This window comes from Phalacrocorax carbo, chromosome 15 (assembly GCF_963921805.1).
Source record: "Phalacrocorax carbo chromosome 15, bPhaCar2.1, whole genome shotgun sequence".
Lineage (NCBI taxonomy): Eukaryota > Metazoa > Chordata > Aves > Suliformes > Phalacrocoracidae > Phalacrocorax > Phalacrocorax carbo.
In genome coordinates this window covers 10,342,736-10,359,978 of record NC_087527.1, presented here as the reverse complement: position 1 = coordinate 10,359,978, position 17,243 = coordinate 10,342,736, and the positions used below count along the sequence as shown (strand labels likewise).

Genomic DNA, 17,243 nt, shown 5'->3' with positions numbered 1-17,243 from the left:
ATCTAAAAAGTGACTTTTGGAGAACCTCAGAATGTTTTCCTCATTTCTGAAAGAACGGATTTAAGGAGTCTTTTTGAGACTCTTTGAATACTGATTGAGAGCTGCTTGTCATCAGACTTAATCTTTGTTGACCTGATACATATATTTCTTATCCTTTTTTAAGATTATAACAACATAGGGAAATTCTTGAATAGAATTCTTGGTATGGAAGTACATCAGCAGAATGCTTTATTCCAGTACTTTTCTGACACGTTAAATGCAGTTATTCAAAATGCCAAGAAGAATGGAAGATACGATATGGGCATCTTAGGTGAGTAAATCAATTCCTCAGTGCTCTTGTACTTCGGTAAGAAAAGAGAAACTGAATAACTCTATCTTTTTTTTTTTAATAGATTTGGGCTCCGGGGATGAGAAAGTAAGGAAGGCAGACGTTAAGAAGTTTTTAACTCCCGGATATTCTACCTCTGGACATGTAGAACTATACACAGTAAGTTAATTCTGTATCTTATTTGTATGATCTAATCAAACTTGCTCACGGATAAGTTTTTTTTGAAACATGGCAATCAGCTAAGTGTGTGCAGAGTGAGGGGAGGTTCCAGGCCTTTAAATATTTGCAATATTTGGTTCTATGGTTTAGTTCATATGTCTGTAACTGTTCTAAAGCCTGTTCCCAAATATCCCTGCATGGCTGTCTTGTAGATCAGTGTAGAGAGAGGAATGTCTTGGGACGAAGCAACTAAGATCTGGGCAGAACAGTCGGGTCCAGATGATGGATTTTATTTATCACTACAGGTAAGATTCTTTGTCTTTTGGATTACGTTCAGAGATGGTTTGGGAGGGCTAACCAAATACACTGTCGCCTGAAAAATTTCCTGTTCAAATTAATTACTTTTCAGTTTTGCAAAACTATTTCAAACTTACATTAAAGTTCATGTTAAGTCTGCTTCCAACACTAAGTATGAAGCCCTCCTATTTAGCTGCTCAAGATATTTTCTGGTAGGAATGTGAGCCCAAATGAATAGCTCTTATTTAAACCTGCATCAAGAAACCAGATGCTTTCACTGTAAGGAAAAGTTGTGAGGTTAATGTAGTCTGGTGGTACTGTCTTCTAAATGTGTCCTTGTTAGTACTAGTTTTCTTATTGTGCGCAGACACACACACATATATAATTGCACTATTACTCTGTAAAGAACTTGGTATGGAATCACATAAGGTGGATACTGTCAGCATGTTTAAACTTACAAAGTTTTTGGTTTGTCTTTATTTTCCAGATAAGAAATAACAAGAAAACGGCTATTCTAGTAAAAGAAGTGAATCCTAAAAAGAAGCTTTTTTTAGTATACAGACCAAATACTGGGAAACAACTCAAACTAGAAACATGTGCTGACCTGAAAAAGAAATATAAGAAGGTAACCATTGAAATTACGCTAGTTTTAAGCTCAGAACAAAAAAAAAAAAACACCTTTCCTGTATTTGTGTATGATTCTGGCAAGTAAAAAAACCTAGGCTTATTTTTCCAGAGCAGAGCTTGTATTTGGGTGTTTTTAAGTGGGCCTACATGGTGTCTGCATTCCTGTATCTAAAGCTTTTTGAATATAGGTAGTTTGTGGTGTGGTAATTAAAAAATGAGGTAATAGGATCTAGCAAGGAAAAGTCCTGCTTCTGTGTAAGGTATACAAACGTGCTCTTAAATAAGCTGTTATGTACAGTGTATTGTAAGCTATTCTGAAGCTTCAGCTGTTCACTGATATTTTAAATACTGTAACAGATTATTTGGTTTAGAGACTTGTAAAATATCTAACACTACTCTTAAACAATTTTATAGTGTGGAATTTGTAAAAACTTGAGGAAACTCCTGAGAATCCAGGTTGATTACTGGAAAAGCTCTGAGATTCTGCCATAGTTGTTACTGAGATTCTGTCACGTTCAAACTTTTTGCTCATCCTTTGAGATGGCATTTCCATTTAATAGCCTGAAATTATAGGATAATATACCTCTCTTACCAGCAGAATATTGGTGCTACCTCTTTTCTGGTAGTAATGACCAAATGGCTTTTGTTCTATGCGATCTTGATGTGTTTTACTTTATTCCCACTTTGAATGACTTTTCCAGGTACCTTCTGAAGATGCTCTGCCACACTGGTTAGAGCAGTACAATTCTTCCGCGGATACCTGCACCCATGCGTATTGGTTAGTATTTGTGTGCACGTAGATGCCTTAACTTAAACTGTTTACCTGAACTGGTTTATCACTATCCTGTTCTTCTGTTACTCGTGTGAAATCTTGTGTTTCTTGCTTAAGAAGAACTGGCCTGTGACCAGTCAAATGACCCAGCCTTTGAGTAGAAACATGAGGCTGTGCACTTGCCCTTAAAGTTCTGTTATGTTAGATGAGTGCTGATGTACAATCTGCACTCCAGAAGTCGTCTAATGACCCAGAAATAGCTTGTGCTTTCAGTGTCTTGATCTGATCTATTATTGTGGTGGGATAGCTCAAATGTTATTTGGGGGGAAAAGTATTTATGCTTTGAGTAGAGATGAGATAGATGTCAGAAGCAGCTGTTCTTGTGCTACCTCTTCTAACAGTCTGTCTGAACTCAGCAGCTGTTGTCTTAATTCCTGAGGAACAGCATAACTAGTAGAAGTTTCAGGTTAATATTGGAGCTTCTGAAATAAACTGATCAGGCACCAGCTTCATATGTAAGAGACTCAGGTTCTTGGGTGATGTAAATGAGTGGTGTCTTCAGCTTAAAGTTTGCTCTGTACGTTTTGAAGATCTGGTCCTAAATAAGCCAACACTTCTCAGAGCTTTACTGTTAGAGACATGCTATGGACCCTCCCCTTACTGTGTTCTTGCAGCCCTCCCTTAACTCTGAATACATGCTAAATAACTTCAAGTCTCATATTTAATTGGATACTTTTTGTTTGTAGAATTCTTTTGAAAGCTCTTTTTTTCCTGTGCTGTAGGAGAGGCAATTGTAAGAAGGCAGGCTTGGGATTAGTTTGTGAAGTGGGACTTCGCTGTCGAACTTACTACGTCTTGTGTGGTTCAGTATTGAGCGTCTGGACAAAAGTAGAAGGCGTTCTAGCCTCTGTGAGCGGTACAAATGTGAAGATGCAAATAGTGCGTCTAAGAACAGAAGATGGGCAGAGGATTGTAGGTAAGTGGTTTGTCTGCTCCTTTATTTCTACCTTGGAGTAGAAGGAAGTCGTAATTTACAAGTCGCTCTGTGTTAAGAGTCACATAGGAGACTTTATAAAGATGCTTGCAAGAGAAAAGGCTTGTCAGTGTGGATGTTGGGAGGGGCAGAAGTACAACCGTTGAAATCTGTATTAGTAGTACAAATGCTGTTCTGAGTCAGGTTAAAGAAGGAAGACTTTTTCCTTTTTTTCAGCCAGGCTTCAGAACACTTACTTTCTCAGTTCTTTTGACTTGCTAGGAACAAAAAAAAGTCATATTCAGCCTGTTCCAGCCAACCTACCTTTGAAACCACAAGGGCTCCACTTTTTTTTCCCCCACTTCTGGCAAAGAATAGCAGGCCCTTGAAAGGCTTGTTTTCACGGGGTTTGAGCTACTGAAAGTCATGTGAAATCAATAGTTTAGAATGATTTAAAGATGATTATGTCATTTCTTGTTGCTAAGCCTCTTAGCAGAGCCCTCATAGCAGGTACCTCAGAAGCTGAAACCTCCTTTTTCTTTTTCCCTTTTTTTTTAAATGTGGACTTTCTGTGGATGTGTAATATCATGGCAGCTCCTGTTCCAGTAACAGTATTCAGAGATATTTAAACTAGGTTTTTCATGTTTAAACTTTTATGGTGGTGTAACTTCTGTGAGACTAGAGAAGCAAAAATAGCTGCCTTTTAGTTTTGTGTGGCAGCGAGTAACATCAGAATAAAACTGGTCTTCAGGAGCAAGATGTCAACCTTTCTACTGCTTCAGTGACCTAAAGGATCCTAGTGATTTTTGAAGATAAAACTCTTATTGAGAAGCAGAGCTTGTAGCTGTGCTTGGTTAGACTTGGCATTGGAAAGGGTCACTGACTGTTGTGTAACTTAAATGGTGGAATTACCAGCCTGAGGTTTTAACAAACAGATTGTTTGCATGCTTATGAAACAATTGATTTGTTGCTGTTTTCAGGTTTGATCATTCCTGCAAATTGTGTATCGCCCCTTGTTAACCTCCTGTCAACGTCAGACCAGTCTCAACAGCTTGCAGTACAACAGCAGCAGATATGGCAGCAGCATCACCCGCAAAGCATCACCAATTTCAACAACGCTTAAGAGGACAAACTACAGGTGTTGACTTTGGTGTTTGAGGAAAAGGCTGTAAAAGCATATCACTTGCATAAAAATCAGGGACAGATTCCAAAGAAATATAACTTTTTCAGTTCAGTTGTGTGCTCTCAAATACTTTGGGAATAAAGAGATCTAAAAAGGTTGGTAGAACTGAAAGCCAGCAGTTGTTTATGGTGGTGCATCTGTCTTTCCTTATGCTCTCTGTAGTGCTTCCTGTTTGCTTTTACTTTTGGCCTTTTAAGCTACAAACCACAATTTGTTTGAAAATGCTTGAAAATCCCCAAGCAGGCTTTATTTTTAACTTGTCATACAGTGCTCAGGGTTTAACGCAGCGCATCAATGCCATTGCTGTGGGAGATATCCTTGAATGCATGTACTGAGTATATATATATAAAATATATATTGGGTTTTTCTCTTCAATTTATGAGTTTGTAAAAGCATGAAACCTAGAGGTTGCACATCATGCATTCAGGTTCCTTCCCAGTTTCTGTTTGACAGTGCATGTCTTTAGAAACGGGCATGGACAGGAGAAACACACGAGACAGGAATTCGGAGAGAAACACAATCTTAGTTGTACAGCATTGGTTATTGCATTTTTATAGTGTTTATACCCAGGTGTTGCGTTTTGTTTTTTTTTCTGGTTCTCTCCTGGGGGTTATATATTTGAGTCTACAACATGTTCTTTTTGTGATAAACATCTTAAATTAAAATTAGTTCATTTTTAATGTATTAATGGTATTCCTAATGTGTACTGCAAAGATGGCTGGATGCCTATTTTCCTTAAATTGAAGCATTTCCTTAATCCGAGGAGGTTATGGAAACTTAAGTGCAAATTCACTTCCATCTTGCATACAATCTTATATTTTCTACTTCATTAATGTAATTTAATTTGTCACTTGTAAGATGAAACCTTACTTGAGCTGTAAATTAGAGAATGGGAAACACTTGAGGGTTCCGCTGTATGTGCTGTTTCTGTTACCCAGTAACTTGAATACTGTTTAATATGTTGTAAGACATTGTAGAGTTTATCTGGAGCTGTTTAAAAGAAATTGTAATGTACAAATGTGAATAGTCACTTATCTATAATATGGGTAAGTTTTGTTTTGCCTATAATAGTAGATGTTTATAAGAAAGTGAAGGACAATGTTTGTCATTTCTTGCTTGCACAGGTTGCACTATTGAAAAATTGAGATTGTATAAACCTGTCCAAAAAACTACAAGATAATGATCTTGTAGATGTCAAATAAAAGTTATTGTACTAACAAGAAGTGGAGTCTTGTTTAGGCAATCACTGTATTCCAAAAAAACTAACAAGTCTGTACAATTGGAATTTGACAGGACTTGGCATGTTCCCGTCTGCTTTAACCAGGCTTCTGTCTTGCAGGCCAACTAGTTCAGTTGAACTCATTAATGAGGCAAGAAGTAAACTGTGTTTAAACCTTGATGCATGTTTTAAGCAAAGTTTACCTGACAGGCTTAGAGCAGCCATCCACTGTAGCGCATGTCACTTCTGCAAATAGCTGTGAGCCAGATCCAAGTGTCGTAAAGAGGTTTTTCCGTGAGTAACATGGCCAGAAGTTCCACAACTTCAGGCTGAAGTGCGCTTCCTTATGTCAATAGTTTTGCTTGAGGTTCTGTTAATGCTGCCAGTGCTGGGATCCCAGCACAGTAACAGAGCAGCTGCTCGTCAGGGGAGGATGCCTGCCTGCTGTCCTTGGCTCCCATCTGAAGCAGTCAGGGGGATGAACCCCCTGCACGCACTTGTGATTAACTGGAAATACAGATCTAGGATAAATCGGCATGCTCCCTATTGCCGTAGCACCTGCTGCATCTCTGTCGAATACTTCTAGTGCAGGTGGTAGGTGTGTTTGGGAGTGTTTTAATCCTCAGGTAGTAAAGGGAAGCTTGCCTGAGTGCTGCGATGCCAGTAGGAGCTGATTATGCCCTGGAAAACTGTAGACCACAGACAGGGTGTGGGGGAGGATGTTCATGTGTTTCATACCCACCATTGGATGTATTTGGCATCCATTCCAGGAAAAGGAATGGGATTTTGAGAAGAATGTTGACAGATTACTATTGCAGCAGATAGTGAACCAAATTGCTAGTAACAGCAAGCTGTGTGGGGACTTTGCTGTGTTTTTATTATTATTAGGTGTAGAAGCTTCTACCATCTGAGATGGTAACAGAACATTTTAGATCTTAATCCACAGGAAGATGGTTCTAGAAGTGGTAGGTTCATGAATAGTGATTTTTATTTTTTTTTTAAAGCAAGTTGTCATTTAAATATGCTTCTGTTCCTAAGGGCCCTTCTCAGTCTGTTGTGCTAACTTTGGTTGTTGGGATGAGCAAATACTGAATTGGATATTTTCTATATCACTAACCAAACCATTCTACTTCTTTCTGGGAGTACATAGCATATGCTGTTCACTCACACCAACTTCTGATGCACTTGTGTCCCCTGGAGGGGAGAAAACACAGCAGTACTTACAAGATCCATAAGAACCATTCCCATTCCAGAAATCCGTTCCCCCCACTTGCTCTCCTTTGCCTGCCCTCTGCTCCTTGCCAATGTTAATGCCTTGGCTTTGGCATTCAGTTACTAACACATCTGCAGCCACAGCTCTCAAGTGCTATAACATCTGCAAGGTTAATATCCAAAAAAAGTTAGCCTTCAAGCTACAGAAATGTTTTCTCTGGAAAACTTGTGCTCGGTGGTTTGGGTGTGGTTTTTTGGTGGTAGTTTGTTTCTTCATGAGCTGTTGATAAAGCTTGGGGGAGCAAAGGAATATAAATAGCCCTGTGGATGGGATAAGGAACGGCTCTGTGGTATCCTCCTGCAGCACTGCCCGTAACACAAACATCCTCACAGGGAGGAAAAAGGAGAGACCAGTTGTCATGTCACATAAATTACCAAGCTAGGCAAGAACAGTCTCTGTATTTTTCCTACTTGTGGGGCATTCATCTGAAATGGATGTAAAATTTCTAAAGGATGGATGTCTTTGGTAGCAGGGACAAAGCTAAATGTAAATGGTGGCAATTTCTGTACTTCGGAGTTTTGGAAGCATGCTGTAGAAGGGGAAGATCCATACTTAAGTTGACTTGGGAATTGAAGGGATAAAATTGTGGGTTTTCTCTTTTAAACTGTCCCTTGACAACAACCAAATTTTGAGTTGTTAACTAGTTTCATACTTAAGATACATCTGACGCAGTAAATGCAATTATAACCCACTGAAACCCCCCCTCTGCACAGCAAGTTTTCAATTTTGTTCCTAATCACTGTGTGGTCTGTTGGGAACACACACCTCTTGGAAGGCCTTAAAGGTCCCCGAAGATGCTGGTTGTCTAGTCAGTGCATAGTATTTTCTTTGTAAATGAAGAAAGCTCTGCAACCTGTAAACGTTTGTCAAGTGCATTATCAAGGGGTTTTTGTATTTTTCTGTTGCGTTTGGAATAAGCTTCGTTCAGATCCCATTGCAGTCTGTACATATATAGAAAGTATGTATGTATATAGAGATGTTAAAAGCTACTGAATTATTGAATGTAAATAACTCTTGTTTTCCTTTGTGTTTTTTTCCTTCATGACCTTCCCAAGATGTATTCCTATTTTCTCAGCCTGCCAAACAGGCAGTTCATGTGTACTTTTGAAATATATATAGCATATATAAAACTTCCAAGGGATGTCTGCATATGTTGTAGATGTTATATGTTGTCATCATTTTTTTCAAAATTATCAATTGTCTGTCTTCCATGATCCCTTTGATGCTATGTGGTTTTATTCAATATTTTTTGTGTATAATGTATTTTTTTTTGAGAGAACTTGATTCCCAATGTCTTTCAGTGACTGGTACTATTCACTTCTTTGTGCCTGTATCAGAAACAAATATTTGAATTTTCATGTAGTTTGTTTTCTTTAGTCTTTTCGGTGTGTTTCCGATTTTAAGCTTTAATCCTAGATACATTTCTGTTTTCTACCACTTACCAGTGCCTCTCATTGTGCATTCAGTGAGCTCCTACAAGTTCTAGAATTAAATGCATCAGCAACAGGACCTGCCCACTGCCCTAACATGTAACAGTGCAATTGCTACACACATACTAAATGTTAACTGCCTTAAAAGTGCTCTGGAAAGGCAGGTAATTTGAGAGTAGAAGCATCTGTTGTAGAGTATTTCCTGGGAAAGTTTTGAGCCTCCTATAATGTCTAAATGTGCAAAATGGAGAAAATGGAACTTTCTTACCTTTGAAAAAGTCATGCATGTTTTTATTTGCCAGATAACAACACATATCTTTATATCCCAAGTTAGAGATAAATGAGAAATCCCTTGATTTGCTTGTCTCTTATTTAGCCCTCAAGCTTCCAGCAGCTGGCACACAGGCTTTGCTCTTCTCTTGCCGGGGAGGCCTGTATCCATGCAGTTGTTTCCTGAATTAAGTGATTTGCAAAGTCCGTTGATTGGAGATTCACTGCAAGAAGCGTCCAGCTGCAAATAGCAACAAAGTAGTTCTGGTAGTTTCTGTGGTCAATACAAGCTTTAACAATGGATGCGGGGAAGTAACAGGCATTTTTGTCATGTACTGGCAGCGGCAGTGTATGGTTCCGTGTCACAGACTCTCATGGTAAAGACTGACAAAGTTGGCAGAAGTAGTAAAATAATGCAACCACAAACATGCTGGAGTGCAGAATGAGACATGGGAAACCTCGAGGGCAGACGCTTCAGCCAAGAGCAGCGTTGGCCTCGTTTGCTGCTTAGGTTGTATGTTGAGTTTGAAAAGCAACAACTCTTTTTAAGGAGGAAAACATGAAGGAGGGAAGAAAAGACTGGAAATACCAGGGTTTCTCAGGCACAGTTACAACAGCTGAGGGCAGATTGCCTCTGAAAGCTTACGCTAAAGAGCAATAAGTAAAAACCTGGCAAAAACTTGATTTTGATGTGCTTCACTGTTTCTTAATTGGTCCAAAATAATTTCTGAGTCGACCAAGTTAGGGGCAGAAATAAGCTTCAAGAATAGGAACTGGACAGATTTAAGCTGAGGCCAAAACTCGTATAAGGGATTTTTCACCTGTGCTGTGCACCGATACGGCAGGTTTTGGAGAGCTGCACACCACACGTGCAAAGGATGCTGACAGTTCTTTCCAGAAGAAAGACATCTGTGCTGAGAGGACAGACCCAAGGTAGCGGATCTGGCACACTTAAGCGGGGAGCTTAACCAGTATAGAAATGCATTTGGACTTAAGCGTGTTCTGTTTATAGAAGTCCTGCAGCACTTGAAGTCCTGAATGAACATGTTAAGTTTTATTTTGTGAAAACTAAGTTTGGTTAGTGTTTCTGAGCTTAGCTGCGCTTAAGGTGTAACTTCAATGAGACAGGTCACCTGTGGAAGAGTAGTTTTGCACTGGGGAGGATAAGGAGACATTTCTGCTGACGTCCCTGATTACATGCATATATATGTATCTACTTTCTGATCTGGAGAGGGTAACCAGTAAAATGCTAGATCCATTGCAGGCGCCTATGGCATTTTTATTTGCCAAGTAATTTGATTTATTTTTCAGTCATTGCCACAAAGTCCCACAGCCTACTGAATTTTATTTGAGGTGGGTGTTCACTGCCTCAGCAGCTTCCAGCAATCCCATGGAGGGGCTATACTGTACCCCTGCAATAACTTCTGCTGTGAGACTACCTCTGCACAAAGGATACGCTTTTTTTTTTTTTAGAGCAGGACTTTGCTATCAGTACTTCTTCAGTCTACACCTTTAATAGTCCAACCTGACAATTCCAAAGACGCGTTACATTTAAGATGAATTGTATGTGTTCCTTTTATTGCCTACCCTCGAGGGAAACGTTTGCCAACCTTAAAAGACTTCATCCTCCAGTGCAGTATTGTGCTGCGTGTCCCCGTGTTCCCCATGTGAGCAGACACGCGTGCCAGCTGCCCTCATACAGAGCAGCAGAATACTGCCCAGCAATAAAATATTACAGCAATGTTTAGAAAGATTTACGCTCACAAAAATGACAAACTGGAACGTGATGAATTTTGTATGCAGGGGGTTTTTTTTTTTGTAAAAAAAAAGGTATTAAATAAATTAAACCAACTACTACTTTGGGGCTTTTTCCCCTTTTAATTTTCTGCTGTGGAACTTACCCACATGGGTTGTTTATCCTGGAATGCCTTTCGGCAGTACTTCTGCATACATTAAACATGTCCATTGTTGCTCCATTTTAAGATCCTTCAGACTAGTAGAAGTCATGTTGCAATCATCCAAATGGGTTGTCTTTCAATCCATTTCAGTACTTGGCACTTAACCTGGTTAATTTTACTGGTTAGTTAAACTGGCTTTAGTGATAGTTAAGAGCACATTCACAACATTCTTTGAATGCTAATTGTAATGACCTTAAAAAAGGGAGGAGAGTTTATAAAAACTATGTCAAGATTGGAAAGTATCAACTTTTTCATATTCTATGCATAGCATGCAAGTGTCTTTCCTTCATCCAAAGAGCTCGTCTGGGATAAACCTCCTAATGTAATCTTATTTTTGTGAATCAGTTTATAGTGACTTTTATTCTCATTTTCCCCAAATCTGAAAAGGCGATGATGCCAAGTTCTCAGCAATAAATGAAGATGCCCACCCCTTAGAATTTGATTATTCATTTTCATAAAGCAGTAGATTTTTCTGGAAGTAAGGGAGAAAGGTCTTAAGAGAGGTTTTGGTTGGCTTTTTTCCCAATATGTAAATAATACACCTTAAAAATGCCAGAGAGTCAGTTCATGAGCTGATGGTTCCTACCTTTGGAAGTCCAAGCCTGGTTTATATGTTCCCTCCTTCCACATTTATAAGCTGGAAGAACTGACTGCCTGCTAAATATACAGTGAATTGCAGGGCATGAAACAGATTTTTATCCGCTTAGCTAGAGTGACTAAGTTAAACCATAAACCAGGGTGCAAGTGATTTAATTACTCCTGGGTAAGATCTCCTCTGGAGTTACTTGGAGTGAATAAAAATGTAGATGGGAGCAATGAAACAGTGAAGGTCTGAGCCTGCAGCTGGTTTCTGCAAACCATCCACAGCGTTACCCTCTCCGTGCAGAACTGGGCATTGGGAGCTGGCAGCACTGCTTCGCCCACGCAGCGCTCAGTATCAGGCCTTTCCTGGTATTGTGGAGGGCCCCCCCAGATTTTCCCATCCCCACCTTGGGCTTTGGGGCTGTAGGGCGGCTGCTGAGCCACGTGTGTCCCACTGGCCCTTCACTGCTTTCCAGGGTGGACTTGAGCAAAACACTGGCGTTTTCTCTTTTTCCTGGCAAGAGACAAGCATGTCCCAGGCCCGCACACTCCTGGGGAGGGGAGGGTTCCACTGCCTGGCCTGCCCTCCTGAAAGCCATTTTGGGCAGATGGACCATGCTTCAGGGCCTTGGGGGCTCTGCTTCTGGCTTGTGCCTCGGCTGCTGTGTTCCGTCACTGGCATGTCTCGGCCTCAGACTGCAGTATTTAAGTTACAGACAACACTATCTCCTGTGATGAGCGTCTGCCAGGGATGTAAATCCTTCACATCCGAGATTGTCCCTCCCTTTCTGTGTGCACACGTAGAGCCCCTGACGGGGTCGGCGCAGCAGCTGCCAGGCTGCAGTGTGTCTGCTCCAGACACTTGGGGGGACCCTGTGGCCACCCCTCTTCACTTTTGTAGACAGTGAAGAAGGGGTTTGTAGGCAGTATTACAGGGCAGTAGGCTGTTGCTGTCACTCTTCAGGTAGATGTTTAGGCAGAGTTTGATTATCTGGCTGTCTAAAAATGCTTTGCACTTCCAAACCCTAACGTTATGGGCATCACCCCATCCCACTGCCTCAGCTGGGGGAGTGGAATTCAGCCATCGGCACTGCAAGACTCTGCACACACACATTCACAGAGCTGGGCACAGAGGCTTTTACACCCGCGACCCTCATGCACAGGCACTAGCTTAGCAAGAGTCCTTAGTCTTCAGGGCTCTCACTTTGGTATCAAGGGGTGCCCTGGGGCAGGAACTCAGCAGATGTGTTAAACTCACCCTGGCAAAAGCTGTGTCTGAGGCTCTGGCCAGGGCAGGGGAAGGCAGCGCTGTGCCCAGCAGTGTCAGCCGGGGGGCCGTACAGCGCCTGACTGGAGACCACTGAGGGGCCGCTGTGCCGTGCACTGCGCTCTGTGAGACTGTGCTCTTACGCCGCTGTGATTTACCCCCTGGTTTGCCTCCTTCTCTCTGCTCTTTGCTCTTCTCCCCCATGTTATTGTGAAGCTCCACATTCCTTTCCTCACAGTCATTTCCATTTTCCAGCCCTGGCCTTCACTTCCACTCTCTTCTCCACTTCCTTTGCTCAAATGACCAGTAACAAAACAAATAGGGATGCTCCCATCAGGCTTTACAGTTGGTGCCCCGGTGAGGCTGTGAGGGACGGAGGTGTTTTGTGCCTCTTGATTATTTGTTTCAGGAATATGCCACTGGTCTGGTGACACTTGGTTTGAACCTGGAAGGTTTTCCATGAGGCTTAACCCTGAAGCGTCCCTCCAAAAGGTAATTAGGTTTTGTGGCCATCGCAGGTGTCACATGGATGCTTGTTTCACACGGGCACAATCTGATGAGGGCATTTGGGTGTTTGACACCAGCCTGTGCACGGGAAGTGCTTCAGGTGAGCCACTGCTCAGCTTTGCTGTGGATTCCTCAGCATCCGGATGCAGAGCAGGTTCAGGAGCTTTCCCAGACAGGGCTGGGATGAAAGCAAGTCTCCAGGCCTCCTCTGCCCCAGCCAAAGGGTGGGGTATTGCCTGCCCTGGGGCTCGCAGCCACACAGGGCGGGAGGCAGCGGCAGGGCCATGCTGCAGCCCAGTGGTGCCAGCTCACGGCGCCCTGGGCCAGGCCGCCCTCCTTGGCACAGCCTTCAAGGGCTCCAGAGTGGGAGGGTAACAAGAGTCCAGCCCGCAGGGCAAGAAGGGAGAGTCCTTCCAGGCAAACTGAAGGAATTGGTCAGGGTGGAGCACTCGTTTGTCTGCACAGACAACGCAGGAAAGCTCTGTAACATGAGGCTAACACGATAATCCGTCCCTGAAAGCAGCAGCAAGGAAGGAGGCCCTTGGCCCGAGCCCCCCACCAGGCAGCCTGCCTGGCTTCACCCCACACTCAGCAGGGCAGGGAGAGCCCTCCTGTCGGCTGAGGGGGCCTTGGTAGCCTATTCTTAACAAGCGAAACGAAGCTGTTTCCTTTCTGCTCTTATTTTCTTTGCTGGTTTCATTGGAATCTGGGCTGCTTTTGATATTGGTGCCTGGTGCTTGTTTGCCTGGCAAACTGCAAAGAGGAAAACTCTCATTAGAGAGATTCCAGGCCTATGCTTTTGTGGCTGAGGGCTTGGAAACTTCTCATTCCCGCTCTGTGGTCCTCCAGGGAGACCTCCATCCGGAGCAGGAGAGAGCAGGCTTGTTCCTTATGCTCTCAAAGGTACACCCAGAGTAACATTAAGGCCTCTTTATCTTAAACACTTGCAGCCTCTTCCAATGGCTTTACAGGTGCTATTTGCTTTTTCTCCTTCTGGAACACGCCATCTCTAAGGCAGAACGTCCCCCTCAAAGATGGAACAAGCCTGGAATCAGCTCCTCAGCCCATAGGGCAGCACCCGCGCGGCGATGCTGAGCAGCTGTCTGCCTGGCAGGGCTGTTCCACTTGGCAGCCAGACAAAGGACTCAGGAGTAGGAGGAAAACAAGGCTGGGAGGGAAAGTCGCTCCAGATAATATGGCATCTGGCCTGGGAGGAACCATCTGAAAGTGGGGAGCAGGGCTAGGCTGGGAAAAAGTTTGTCTGGGAGAATTTAAGGGGAGAGCCTGTCCCGGGATAGGCATCCAGAGTTTGATCCTAAATGGTTGCAAGCCTGTCTGCTGATGTGGGCCGGGTGCTGGGAAAGAATTTCCTGGGGTCTGGCTCACGGCTGCTGCCCCAGCACTTTTGGCTCCAGCACTCACAGACCCCCTTGCAGAGGGTCTCAGAGGGCTGCTTCCCATGAGGGGGAGCAATCTAGAGCTTCCAGGGGTATTTTGAGGTGTGAGAAGAAAAGGCAACAGGGTAGAGCTGTGGAATCTGTATTTCTATTCAGGACTGGGTGTTTCTCGTGCCTTTTAGTGAGGATGGGGCAGTAAGCAGCACACAGCAGCCAAAAAGCAGATTGCAGTGGAGGGACACCAAGGGCTGTCAGCTCTCTTGGCAACAAGAAGGGCAGGAGGGAAACCTTGTACCATCAGCAGGAAACAGTTGTACAGAACAGAGACAGTAATGTAAGGACCTGAAGCAAGGCGAAAAGGGAGCAACAGTGGTGCCAAAAAGGATAAAATGGACCATTTTCCCTCTGTGTCAGTGTCCTGGACAGCCCCAGGAGCATATGAGGTGCCCAGGAGCAGGACCTGGGAAAGGAGGTGTTCTGCACCAGGCAGTGCTGGCTCCTTTCGATCCTGGTAAGAAAGGTACTCAGCTCTGCAAAGTAGCTTTTAAAATGCTGTTTGTGAGAGCTGACACTCACTTGCCTCTACCACTTGTGCTCTTCAAAGATGTTAAGCCTGCCTTCACTCAAGACTTAAAAAGCTTAATTTTCAGCCTAGGCCCATCAGAGACTTTTTACTTCATTTTGAATTAACATCTAAGTTTTAGCACAAGAGAGCAGTTTGTCATTAAAATAGTGCTCAGAATCTTGTAGGTGACTCTGTGATTATTTTATGTATGATGCAAGATCCCTAGAAATGTGGGGATAAATATATAAACTCCCTCCAGAAAAAGGAAACAACTTCCCATCTCTTTTCCCTTGCTGCTACACAGGTCTCTGTGGTGCGTAAAGAACAGTTAGAATATCCCTGAGTCACTCAATTACGCCTGACAAAAATTTATTACACTGAAATTAATGTGCAAACATAATGTTTTACACGTCAAAGTCATGCCAGGATAAAACAGGGTCTTGCCATGCCATCTTTAATTCTTCTCCTTGTTAATCTAATCCAAGATGATATGAAACAAGCCTAGTTTGTGCTCTCCATTTGCAGGTCTTCAAGGGTGTTAAAGCACAGCTCCACAGGCATGGATGGCTATTTAGCTTTATTTCCAGATACAAGGGGACAAACAAGTTTGTCTTGAAGCACAGCCCAAAGCTCTACCATGGAGAGTCGTCCTAACAGCCAGCTGCCAGTGCCTTCCAACATCACACTTTGCATTTATATTCCCTACACCCTCGCCGGAGGGGTAGGGCATCCAACCTCACAGAGCTTTGGGAAAGGAAAACCTCCTTGAGATCAGTCAGAGCTTGGCTAAGCAGGGGCTGGAAGCCTTTGTCTGTGGAAACACTGGCTGCTGAGTATTGAGTATTCCCAGTGGTTTGGGAGGAGCAGAGGTGAGAAAGTCAAACCAGGAGAGTGAACAGAGAAAATACAAAGAAAAGAAAGAGGGGGACAGAGTGAATGCTGCAGATCTTACACAACTGAGAAGAGGTGGCTGTACCTGGAGAATATATCATCTGCGCTTCCAGATGACTGAAGAGACAGACACTTCTTACTGTCCATCCTCCCTTGCTGAAAAACATAAGCACACACATTTATTTTCAAGTTACCTCTTAGCATGGAGAAGGCTTGAAAGTGTCACATGTGATAAAATGGCTCTGCTGTATTTCTTGCTCTAGGACTTGGCCACTTGGTGATTAAGAGCTGCTTTTCCTGTCAGTAAACAAGACTGTGCCATCAGTCTGCAGAGCAGGGACCTGTGGCTTGCTGCAAACAACCTGGAGCATGCACACGGCTGGAACTGTAGTTGTTACACTTGATGCAGGGTTTGCATGTGCAGAACACAACTCTAAGCAGTGCAAGCCATGTGTGTGGCATAAAAAAATTTTAAACTGCAGGCAGCCCCTCTGAGGGAGCTTGAATCTGTGGTCACCCTGCTAAACAGTCGGCTCATGGCCCAAGCACGATGGTGGTTTTATTCTTGTGGCCACACCTGCTTCGAAACAACCTAAGTGAATCCACAGAGCACAGGGCAGAGAGGAAGGACTTGCAGGTACATCCTACCCAAGCCAACTTCAGTGGTGTCTGCAAAAAAAACAAGAGGCAGCTAGTAAAGTAATTTGAAGCACATATAGCGCCAGCGGCCAAGCAATAAGGTTGTCACTTACCAGGGTCTTGTGTCTTGTGCCGCCACTATTACCTGCGCCCAGGGAGCTGCAGAGCAGATGTGAAATACTGAGATGTGGTACTGCTGGGCTCCCGCTTACAGGACAAATACTCTGGCCCTACAAGCCTGACCATCTCATCAAGCCCAACCTTCACAGTTTGTTCCAAAGCTCGCTGTGTCCTGTGCTGAAGATAGGATAATCTTTATAGGATCGTTTCCTTATCCCCCGCCTCACCTCCTGGAATAGTGTATATTTTGAAGCTGTCATTATAAAACCCAAGCAAAACACAGTGGATCTTGTTCTTCACAGTGTTGCTCTGAGCCCAGTTTCATAGAGTTGGTGTAAAGCCGCAAAAAACACAGCAAACTCGGAACACTCCCATCTCGCACTCACTTGGTGTGACTGTAAACAACCGCACAGCAGTGGAAAATCCCAGAGCAGCATGCCCCTCGCCTGGAGGACTTTGCTGGCCTTCCAGGAATCAGCAGAAAGGCAGTTATTTACAACTCTGGAAGTGAAGCTTTAGGGATGCAAAGCTGTTGCTCACACAGTGCTGGACATGAGGGTTCACCAGTGCAATCTTTCAGGACTCTAATAAGAATTACACAGGTAAAGCCTCAAGCACCAGTGTGAAAATATTGTCCACTGAGCATGTAATTCTAAGCCTGGGGCTCTCAGGTCCCCCCTCAAACAGACCCGAGCGTGGATTAGTTGTAAGGATAGTTGCTGCCACTCAGGGCTTTGCCACGATAGCTGGAGTCATGCACTTGGACTGGAGATAAAATACGAAACA

At 43.3% G+C, this 17,243-nt stretch overlaps 1 protein-coding gene across 2 annotated transcripts in view; it reads left to right on the top strand.

Annotated features, from left to right (window-relative positions):
• SBNO1 (strawberry notch homolog 1) overlaps window positions 1-8,193 on the top strand; it is a 35,694-nt gene extending 27,501 nt beyond the window's left edge. For both annotated transcript variants that reach the window (XM_064466254.1, XM_064466253.1), the window contains exons 26-32: window positions 164-310; window positions 393-487; window positions 700-792; window positions 1,272-1,409; window positions 2,113-2,189; window positions 2,966-3,159; window positions 4,137-8,193. In XM_064466254.1, coding sequence (XP_064322324.1) covers window positions 164-310; window positions 393-487; window positions 700-792; window positions 1,272-1,409; window positions 2,113-2,189; window positions 2,966-3,159; window positions 4,137-4,279 — 887 coding nt within the window. In that variant the 3' untranslated portion in view covers window positions 4,280-8,193. The remainder of the gene's footprint in view (window positions 1-163; window positions 311-392; window positions 488-699; window positions 793-1,271; window positions 1,410-2,112; window positions 2,190-2,965; window positions 3,160-4,136) is intronic.
• Window positions 8,194-17,243: the final 9,050 nt, after the last annotated feature.